Here is an 11047-nt window from a genome sequence, read left to right on the forward strand (position 1 = left end):
CACAAAGCGGCCCAAACAAGTAGCCTTCTTAAACTCAGCGTGTCTCTCTGTGCCTTGCTGAGGAGGGCAGAGCTACTCTCAGAGACAACCCGGAAAGAGGGAGGTGTTCAGGGAAGCAGCTAACTCCGCTGGTGACATATTAGATCTGCAAACAAACATGTTGTCTGGCACTTTCTCGTTGATATTATATCCTGCATATAACGGAAGCAAACAACGCACAAAAGCCAATAATGTCCATTACGAGATCCACAGAGATCCTCAGACGGATATTCTCGTTTTACCTGCAGCTGATTGAAGAGGATGAATGAATCCCCTGTGGTTGGAGTCATTTGAACTCGCTAAAGGAAGAGAAGGTCAGAGAAACTGTCACCCAGCACCTATTCAATACCTTCACTATTTGCCTACATAATAAGGCAGAGCTGAGTCTATCTGTGGGAGAGACAAAGGGTAATTATGGTCGTGGATTTTGAAAAAAAATCTCATTTTGCATTTAATATCAGTGTCACATACCGGTGGCAAACATTTTAACAACAGTTCACTTCAAACTGGTTCCCCCGGCTGCTGTCCTTCTCAATCACCACTGGATAATCGCTGCTGATCTTTAAACAAATGGAAACTTTTTTTGTTGATGACAGAGAACTGGGCCGTGTCTCTTAAGGAGGGTTTGGACAAGCTCAGGGGTGGGACATGCCGCGTGGTCTTATTTGGGCACATTTCATGTAGACTTTGGTGTGGAGAAAATCCATCGCAATCCATAGATAGGCCTTATCAAGTGGGTAAAGTCTCAAAAATAGAAGAAAGAAGGTTATTTACTGTGGGAGTTGGCCATGCAGATCCCAGCCTGATATCACTGGGCTGATACGGCCAGGTTGATGGAGTGGCACTAACTTCACCACCTTACACACCGAATCCCTGCTTTGATATTACCCTGTGTTTTTAGGAAGTTAAGGGCATCTACGCCTACGTTAGAACCTGATGAGGGGCATGGATGTATTGAACATAAGTAGCTTTAGTAGGGCCTGTGCATGCAGCAGAAGTGTGTACTGTATAGTATCCATGACCGGGGAGGGGATTTACCCCTCCCACTTAAAAATACCTCCTCATAGGCCTACGACATACACAAATGACTCCTTTGTGAAGGCTCAAACTCCAGATTTCACACACTTATAGAGTATGAAGCATGAAGCAAACAAGTAAAACCTGCCGGCAAGTTTGGTGGAGCAGCAGAAAGACAAACATTAGTTCAGAAAATGACGTAAACGAGCGCTGACCCTGAAACAAAATGGCATCACAAACGGCACGTTTAAGCTCCTTATCCCAAACGAAGGACTGCCTGTTATTCTGGTCTGCCTCTAAAAGGTGGAGGTTGTTTGTCCCTATGGGGTCCACCCGGTTCAGCAAAGCTTTAAAAAGAAAATAGCTTCAGTGAAATTATGTGAGCGAGTTTAACACTTTCAAAACTAATAAAAAAAAAACTCTTTTATCCTAATTTTTAACTGCTTGAGTTAACTCACATTTTCAAGGCAGCAGGGCAACTTTACTTTCTAAGGTAAACCCGCTTAAAATGATAAAGCTGCTCATCCAAATAGATTTTTCTTTTTTTTTAGGCATCAATTTGACTGAGGTCCTGTCAAAACACAAAGTACTGAAAGAGCGTCCACCAATCAAAGACAACTTGAAACTACCGGCATTGGTATCTGCAGCTGTGTATTATCTTCGTGTTAAAGAAAAAGAAATCTCATGAATGTAATCACCTAACTTTCTCTGCTATGAAACCCTGTATGTGTTGTATGCGGAAATCCCGAAACGCTGTTTGGTGCGATACATTTACCACCTGCTCACCTCTTAATTATTTTATGAAAACTTATGGAACATTTGGCGATGTCCAAACATTACTTGACCTTAGTACATCACCTGCTCATAAATCTGACTCCTCCCTACCCACCTGTCGTGTGATGTGCATTTGAGTCCATTGTCCAACATACAACAAGTTCACACTGGACTTGTTCTCATTTCATTAAAAATTAAATTAATTGAGAGAGGAGGCAAATGTTTAATCCAGAGCACGAAGTAGCTTATTGATCCGCAGTTTGAAACAAATGGTTGTGGTTTGCATGTGTCTGAAATATGGAAATTCGTATCATGAGATACAGAGTGAAACTCATCCAGTAAACCAAGATGAGGCTGCGTAGAATAAAATGTGAATATAAACAAACTCTTTCTTAGATTTCTTTTGTTATTTAAATGTGGTTTGTTTTACAGGAAATTATACTGTGTGTAAGTTTCCTGAATATTTCGGTGACCTGAAATGTGACCTAGACTTTTGGTTGGAGTATCGGGTGGTGAACATCCTATAAATAACACTGCAGTACTTTAAAATACCAAAGAATCACCAGGCATATTCTTGAGTGTCTCTGGTGTGGGGATCTATCATTTATAGTATACTTAGCTCCAATAAATGTCCATATCTCAGTTAAGACACGCCTTTCACTAAGGCTAAGTACAAAGGTAAAGTGCTTTTCTATTATGGGTTAAGTAATAAAAGGTATGGTTGAGACGGTAGTGTGCTGTTGGAAAATTACCCAGCCTCTGTGTGATGTGAATACTCGTAGTCCTATCCATAAAATATTAAACACAACTGTATAAGTGCCACGTAGAAAGTTAAGTAATTCGAATCCTAAAATTATATTATACAAGAGCCTTTGTACTAGTACTGTACTGGTAAAATATTTACTGTATGGGTTTCTGATGAAAACATTTTGCAAACTTATACATGTACCCTGTAATACAATATAATTTATTATATAAATTATGTATAACTTATTGGAAAATATTGTTTATTTCATTTTATACAGAATATTACAATATATTTGTTAGACAAACACCAAAAGCTTCAGGTTCACGTTCTCTGCCACATGCTAAATTATATGTATTATACGTAAATGAAACAAAATAACCCTGCAAACGGATGTTCTGTGATGCAGTGATGATTCTCTATATTATACTTTGCAGGTCATTGTGATGGATGGATCTTTGCATAGCACTTGCATGTGGCACAAAACTTGATCCTGAAATCCCCTAGTGGCCAAACAGTTTTATTGTCATTTACATTTTAAAGGTAATGTGCAAAAAAAAAAAAATTTAATAATAGACCCAAAATCTTAACTTAGCTTAGCTAAATGCAAAAATGCCCCATGCTAAAACATGCTAATTTATTTCTCCCTTTTTTTCTTCTCTTCCTGATCCTCTGCGTCTCCCTCCATCACCTCCGACTGACGTTGTTGCACGTCTGTGTGACGTCGGGGTTTCCGCAACGCCATGTTGGTTTCGTTCAGGATGATGTAGCTGCAAAGTAACTTCTGGAAGGGGCCTTATATGGAAACAAGTCTCTGACCACGGTGAAAGGTACTGTTGGAAGTAGGTCCTTTTAATATCTTGTTAGCAGACAGTAACTGTAAACGTGTTGAAAGGCTGAGGGAGGATGTGGCCTGGCGGCCAGGCTGTTTATGGTTGTCCGAGTTTTACAGCTAACGTAGCTAATGCTAACTGTAACCTCTGCCTGTAAGTGCTAAGGTGTAGCTAATGCTAATAATAACGGTGACATCGAGGCACGAACTACAAGTCCCATCCCTCGCCCAAACGCAGATTATGTGTTTTAGGTTAATGTTGAGGAGAACGTTCAGTTGAGTAAGCAAATTGTGAAGTACAAGCTCATCTTTTACGTTAGTTTGTCACCAAACACAAGCTAATGTTGTGCTCCCACAGCTGTCATCGGAACATAGAAAGCCGGTGATCTTGACGCATTTAGTGGACTTGGATCTGATGATGCTCGCATCCTTTTCCCAATGCAGGTGAAGTTGCGACTTCAAGAGGAGGAAGGCATCGTGAGACCATGTTAGCACGGCTGTTCAGGCTCCACGGGCTGCTGGTGGCATCCCACCCATGGGAGGTTATAGTGGGCACCCTTGCTCTCACCATCTGCCTCGTGTCTATGAACGGCCTGACAGGCAGCAGCCAAATGTGCAGCTGGAATGGCTGTCCCAAAGTCGAGGAGGTGAGTCCGGCTAAGGGGAAGCACGTTTGGGTGCGGCAGTTCATCCTTTTTGTAAGCAACCAAAACATATTGCAGAAGTGGTATCTAGATGCCTGCAAGAAGACCCCTCTATGCTTGTTTTTTTCACAGAAGAGCCACAGCAGTGATGTAATCATTCTGACAGTCACACGCTGCATGGCCATTGTTTACATCTATTTCCAGTTCAAAAACCTCAGACAAATGGGATCCAAATATATACTGGGTCAGTATGATGTGATGCCTCAGCGCTAAACTGTTGGGGCACTGACTCATATGTCGCCCAGCTTTGCTACAAAAATACACCACATACCACATCACCTTCCTGATTCTTCCCTCTTCTCTTCCTACAGGGATTGCAGGGTTATTTACTGTCTTTTCCAGCTTTGTTTTCAGTACAGTGGTCATCCACTTCTTTGGAAAAGAACTGACGGGCCTTAAGTAAGTGATTCCCACTCAGTGATTAATAGGCAGGAATTAATATTGTGTTTTGGGAGTTAGAAATTATTGTTGAGGGTACAAGTGATCAAGTTATTAGACGGTTTTAAGAGAGAGGAATAAATACCAGCCTGTGTTCAGAGTGTATATGATTCCGAAAGTAAAAGCTACACATACGACAGTTCTTCATACGCAGTAAACAGTCTTTTAACAAAAGGTTTGAACATGTGTTACAGCTCTACATTGTTAATTCTCAGATTTTATGAGTTGAGTACTGTAAGAGGACATAAAATGGCACAACGTCTACATTTCAAAAAATAAGAGATGGCTGTGTTTGAAGTATCACTTGGGTCATTTCCAAAATTATTTGTATTTCCAACAACCCTTGTACAAAAAAACTCCAACCGACAATAAACTGCCTCTGCAGCCTGGATTAGTTCTTTCATCCATGCCTCTGATGTCCAAAAAAATTATTCAAAATACATTAGCCAGACACCTGATCTATTGGGTGATTTGTTCCTTCATTCATTCCAAAAAGCTTAATAGAGAATGACTCTAAAATGCAATTCATTCTGTAGGTTCACTACATACACTGAGATCCTTTAACCTGTCCTTTTATAATAGTTTATAGCTTTTGGCAGCTGTGACCAGGAACTAAAATTTCAGCACATTGTTGTAATGTCAATCGTGTCAATGTCAATCGTGTCAATGTCAATATTTATGAGATCCCCAAGTCCCGTATCTTGTAATTATGCGAAACAAAACTCGTAATTACAAGATCCGTAGTTCTGTATCTCGTATTTACGAGAATCGGATGACGTAAATACGAGGTAAGGTCTCTATTTTCTTTTCCTTGGGGAATGCAATCCCCCGCCGTAATATACCCCTTTCATATAAATTATGAACCTTTTGATTCCACTGCTGCATAAAGATTACAACTAAGTTGATCAGTTGGAACTTGTGGCTTTCCAATAATTTAGACAGGACAGCAGTGAAGTAAAACCCAGTCATTCTCGGACTCTTTTCTTTTCAGTGAAGCCCTGCCCTTCTTTTTGCTACTCATCGACTTGTCCAAAGCCTGCACGTTGGCCAAATTTGCCCTCAGCTCGAACTCTCAGGTAATATTACCCACTGAATTGCTGTGTGAGTGAACAGAGCTAATTATTCGTATTTAGAAATGTAGCTGATGTAATGTCACTGACTAGTGCTCTGGCTCTTGTGTACAGGAGGAGGTGAGGGAGAACATCTCCCAGGGCATGGCCATCCTGGGCCCCACGTTCACACTCGATGCTCTAGTTGAGTGTCTGGTCATTGGAATAGGCACCATGTCAGGTGGGAAAAACTAATATTGTTGAAAGCTAAATAATCCACAATGCTGTTAAAGCGAATGGAGAATGAAACCGAACTTTTCACCCTTGTTTTTCAGGTGTCCCTCAATTAGAGATCATGTGTTGTTTTGGCTGTATGTCCGTCCTGGCCAATTACTTTGTCTTCATGACTTTGTTCCCTGCATGTGTCTCCCTGGTGCTGGAGGTAAGAGTCATATGTAAGATTTAGGAGATTTGTAGCCTAACATGATGTGAGAGTGAGCTCCTTTATCTCTCACTACATTTCTGTGTGCACTCATTCATTCTTTCGCATGGATAGTTATCCAGGGAAAGTCGGGAGGGCCGTCCTATCTGGCAGCTGAGCCACTTTGCCCGGGTGTTGGCTGAAGAAGAGGACAACAAGCCAAACCCCGTGACCCAAAGAGTTAAAATCATCATGGTGAGAAACTTTATTTTATGGAGATATTAAAACATGGTACTGAGAACTGAAGCATGAGCTCATTAAAGGTGGTGTTTTGACTAATGAGCGCGTTTGCTCTGATGTGACAGTCTCTGGGCTTGGCCTTGGTTCATGCCCACAGTCGACTAGCAGCCGAGCATCCAGGCCAGAATTGTTCTGTGGGGGGGCACATAGCAAAGAGACCGGACTTGGTGGGCAACATGGGACCAATGAAGCTCACCAGGTAAAGCATTAAATGCAAAACACACATCTTTCTTAAAAAGAAAACAACAAAAAACCCTGTGCAGTAACTCAACAGTGTTTCTCTTCCCTACCTCCTAGCATGGACCTGGAACAGGTCATAACCCTCAGTCTAGCCTTGCTCCTGGCTGTGAAGTATGTCTTCTTTGAGCAAACAGAGACCGAGTCGTCCCTCTCCCTCAAAGGTTCCATCATCAGCTCTTCTCCAACCCAGAAGCCAATGGTGGCTGGGGACTGCTGCAGGAGGGAGCTCCCAGCCACGAAACCCCACATCGCGAATGGTATCTCAGTAACCAGCACCACCTCCCACACTGTCTCAGACTGTACACTTTCCCCTGAGGCTGACATGCTGTACAGAGGTGAGGGTGAGACTCATAATTGGTCCTCCGGTGCTTCAGTAATGTTTTTACTCACTGATGAAACAGTTTGGTCGCTGAGTCTCTGCCTTGATTTCTTCGAAACAGAAGTGAAGCAGTCTCCTGCATCCTCAGTGGAGAACGGCTGTTTGACATGTTGCACGGAGTCATCCCTTGGTCAGACACCTTGCATTCCTCCGTGTAGCTCTGTGTCGGAGCCCAGAACGTTGGACGAATGCATGTCCATCCTCTCAGACCCTCAGGTGAGTTGTCAAGTTCCGATTAAAAGCACAATACGTGTGAAGTTGTGCCATTTTACTGAAGGTTTAAAGAATTTTTCCCTCATTGCTCTCCAGAGAGGTGCCCATTTCCTCAGCGATGCAGAGGTGATGAACCTCGTAACCTCACGTAACATCCTCAACTATAAGCTGGAAGCTGTGCTCGAGACTCCAGAGAGAGGTGTGGCCATCCGGAGGGAACTGTTGGCACCCAAACTCCCAGTTCCCTCTGCCTTGGCTTGTCTGCCTTATAAACACTATGAATACTCCAAGGTACTGGCAGCCTGCATATTTGTCTCTAGTCAAGTCCTGTTTTCTATTTCAAAAAGCTAACTTTCATTTTTAGAGGTGTCTAATTTAGATATAAATTCTACATTTTTCACAGATGAAATATCGTCCTTACGTTGCAGTTGCAGCCTGGGTGTTAATTCAGCCCGTTTGTGTTGTTGCCCTACAGGTTATGGGTACTTGTTGTGAGAATGTCATCGGCTACATGCCAGTGCCAGTAGGAGTGGCCGGGCCTCTCCTGCTGGACGAGAAGCAGTTTTACATTCCGTTGGCGACCACAGAGGGCTGCCTGGTGGCCAGCACTAACAGAGGATGCAGGGCACTCTTTGTAAGTGGGGAGTGTCTGTGTGTAGTTGCTGTCGGTTGTGTGCTTGTGCATTTGTGCTGACTCGGTCATCCTTCCTGTTCAGCTAAGTGGGGGATGCCACAGCAGGATTCTAGCTGACAGCATGACCAGGGGTCCTGTGGTGAGGCTGCCCTCGGCATGCAGGGCCGCAGAGGTCAAACTCTGGCTCGAGACCTCAGATGGATTCAGGCTCATCAAAGAAGCCTTTGACCAGACCAGCAGGTCAGTGAAAACACTTTTTTTTTTTTTTTTTTTTTTTGTATGTCAAATGTTTTTTCTTCTACCACAGATCATGGATGAATGTTTGCATATTCTAGGTTTGCTCGCCTGGACAAGCTGTTGGTGGGTTTAGCAGGGAGGAACCTGTACATTCGCTTCCAGTCTCAGACAGGAGACGCCATGGGCATGAACATGCTGTCAAAGGTAAAATCTAGTTTTGTGTAGGAACTGCTAATGGTTGCTAAAAACTAAAATCGACAAAAATCTGTCATTATTCTGTGTTTCATTCGTATTCAGTCTCCTGTTGGTCCTGCAGTGTTTCCTTGTATCTCCAGTACGTTACATACTGAAAGTCCGTGTCGTGTGTGCTGTGTCTGCAGGGGACTGAGCAGGCTCTGCGCAGACTCCAGCAGCAGTACCCAGACACGGAGATACTGTCAGTCAGTGGGAACTACTGCACGGACAAGAAGTCCGCTGCTATAAACTGGATTCTGGGCCGAGGCAAGTCTGCTGTGTGTGAGGCCACTATTCCAGCCAAGGTGGTCAGGGAGGTAAAGACCGGGAAGAAGCTTCTGCTTAACTTGCATTTTCTTCCCAGCCTCTTCAGTTTGTTGCTAGTATCTGTCCTACTTACAGCGTGTTAATGTGTCTGTAGGTGCTGAAGAGCAGCACAGCTGCTCTAGTGGAGCTGAACATCAACAAGAACCTGGTGGGCTCGGCCATGGCCGGCAGTATCGGGGGCTTCAACGCTCATGCTGCCAACATTGTAGCAGCCATCTACATCGCCTGCGGACAGGTAGTGGCTCATTTGCCTAATTTGCCAAGCCACAGCTTGTAATTACTTCCTCCTTTGTACAATTTGAACAGTTGAAAAGAATAAAAAAACAAAACACAAATTTGGTTACTTGAAACGCTGTCGATTGTGGACGTGTGTCACACTTGGTAGAAACTTGTTGTGTTGGCCATCTCAATAATGTGGTGGTGTTGTGTTTTAGGATCCAGCTCAGACAGTGGGAAGCTCCAACTGCATCACTCAGATGGAGCCTGCTGGTCCAGAAGGGAAAGACCTGTACATCAGCTGCACCATGCCCTCCATAGAGCTGGGCACTGTGGGAGGAGGCACTAACCTGCCGCCACAGCAAGCCTGTCTACAGGTATTGTCATTCTTGTGTCGTTTGATCTATTTTTTACAAAATGTTTTCTCTTTTCACATGCTGCAAAAGAAAAGGAAGAACAAGTGCTGCTTTTTACTTGTCCCACCCAGATTTTATCCTGCTGGTTTGGCGATTGAACCACCACCACTGCCCCATTTTAATTTTAAAGGGCAGCTTCACCAATTTCCAACTTGCTCCTAATTGCTTTACTTTAGGGTGTTAATATACAATGCTTTTGAACGACTCTCTGACCTTATATTAAAATATCTCACTTCTTCTGGCTACAAAAATGCCTCCAGGTGACATCACTAGGAGGAACCTTCAGTTCAGATTATGTCATCTCGTTGCTCACACTATGGAGGTTGTGACCGTGGTCAACCTGCTTTTCCAGAGCTCCCCCACATGATTCTGTCTGAACTCTTAATGATGTAAAACTCCTCTGGGTGATGTCATCTGGAGGCATTTTTCAGCCAGAAGAATAGAACTATTTTGAAATTGGGAAGTCGGAGAGAAGTTTTTAAAAGCGTTATTTTAATCTAAAGTTGGTGAAGTTGGCCCTTAATGCCACATAGGGTGAAGGGATTAAAGATAACTTTGTGAGAAGGGGCACAGTGGCGATTAGGTTATCGGATGTTTTTAGGAAATCCGAACCTCACATCAAGTAACTATATCTGGTCTACACTGTAGATGCTGGGTGTACGAGGTACCAGTCCCAGCCAGCCGGGTGAAAACGCCCGTCAGCTGGCTCGTATAGTCTGTGCCACCGTCCTGGCAGGAGAGCTCTCCCTGATGGCTGCTCTAGCTGCTGGACACCTTGTCAAGAGCCACATGACACATAACAGGTAAGATGGACTCTTTAAAAATGTATTTCAAACTAGTTTTTCCTAGTGAGTCCTGTTCTACAGTTTAATCTCTTGCTCCTAGATCTACAACCAATTTGTCTGCGGCAGTTTCAGAAAAATCGTAAGACCCTTGCGTGACATCAGAGTCAGCCAGTGAATGAGCGCTTCCAGGTACCAGAAGAAAACGTCACTGTGACAAGTGAGTCTTTGTAGTGATGCGGTTCGAGGGGAGCCGCTGTGGGTTATGGACTATCTGACATTAATGACTACTAATCAGAGCCAACGCATGCTGACCGCCACAGGTTACGTCTTTGTGCCATTTGTCTGTATCGTAACGTTGCATTACCGTTTGAGAACGCCTTCCATTTGCACCGATCTTTGCCAAAACTGTGAGCAGGACGCGGCTTGAATTGGTGAAATCCACCACGCTGCATCAAGTCTTCAACAAAGATCCTGTGCCTCTGTTGGGTTGTGGAGCCAAAAGTTTTTTCTGTCATACTTGGAAGGGGCCAAGCTTCCGACATTTTTCCTGTATGGTTTTCCCTTCTAAAATGCATGAAGATCGTCAGACAGACGTAAGCTTGATGTTTGCACTTGCCAAAAGTTTTGCTTGAGATAATGCTGCTAATACGAAGTTTCACTTCCTGTCTGAATGTGTGTCAGGATGTCACTTGCACAAGCCTTCCTGAATTAAGGTGCTACTGTAGAATGACTGTGGCTATTGAAATTGTTAGGCAGTTGGCTTTTTTGTGAAAACTGGAGAAATCGAAGCCATATCATTTACTTTATAAACTTTTGTGATACATGATTGTGTCCAGAGCTACTGGAGGACGTATTTGAGGCATTGCTGACTGTAGGTTCTTTTTGGAAAGCAATGAAGCTCAGAAGTGACCTTCTATAGTGTGTGACAAACTTCAATTCTAGGCTATTAATGTTACAGTGTTGTACAATGTCTTATTTAAATTAAATACCATTAATTTCTCTCTTAATGTCTCATTCTTCCTTCTGCCTGAAGAAGTGTTTCACACA

General features: G+C 43.3%; 1 protein-coding gene across 4 annotated transcripts; it reads left to right on the forward strand.

Moving 5' to 3' along the window:
• Positions 1-212: 212 nt before the first annotated feature.
• On the forward strand, positions 213-11001 carry LOC137103237 (3-hydroxy-3-methylglutaryl-coenzyme A reductase-like). 4 transcript variants are annotated; one of them, XM_067483358.1, is made up of 21 exons: positions 213-353; positions 3336-3417; positions 3852-4054; positions 4184-4295; positions 4423-4510; positions 5541-5625; positions 5734-5839; positions 5934-6040; positions 6155-6274; positions 6385-6518; positions 6617-6894; positions 7000-7154; positions 7248-7442; positions 7627-7785; positions 7868-8025; positions 8121-8226; positions 8403-8573; positions 8678-8818; positions 9018-9176; positions 9864-10018; positions 10101-11001. In XM_067483358.1, the coding sequence occupies exons 3-21, from the start codon at positions 3893-3895 to the stop codon at positions 10141-10143; spliced, it is 2634 nt and encodes an 877-aa protein (XP_067339459.1). In that variant the 5' UTR covers positions 213-353; positions 3336-3417; positions 3852-3892; the 3' UTR covers positions 10144-11001. The 4 variants fall into 4 exon arrangements, with proteins under 4 accessions (XP_067339459.1, XP_067339461.1, XP_067339460.1 ...); XM_067483360.1 differs by having other exon boundaries at positions 3336-3405; XM_067483359.1 differs by lacking the exon at positions 213-353 and adding an exon at positions 3015-3118.
• The last annotated feature ends 46 nt before the right edge of the window (positions 11002-11047 follow it).

The sequence above is a fragment of the Channa argus genome, chromosome 18 (genome assembly GCF_033026475.1).
Source record: "Channa argus isolate prfri chromosome 18, Channa argus male v1.0, whole genome shotgun sequence".
Lineage (NCBI taxonomy): Eukaryota > Metazoa > Chordata > Actinopteri > Anabantiformes > Channidae > Channa > Channa argus.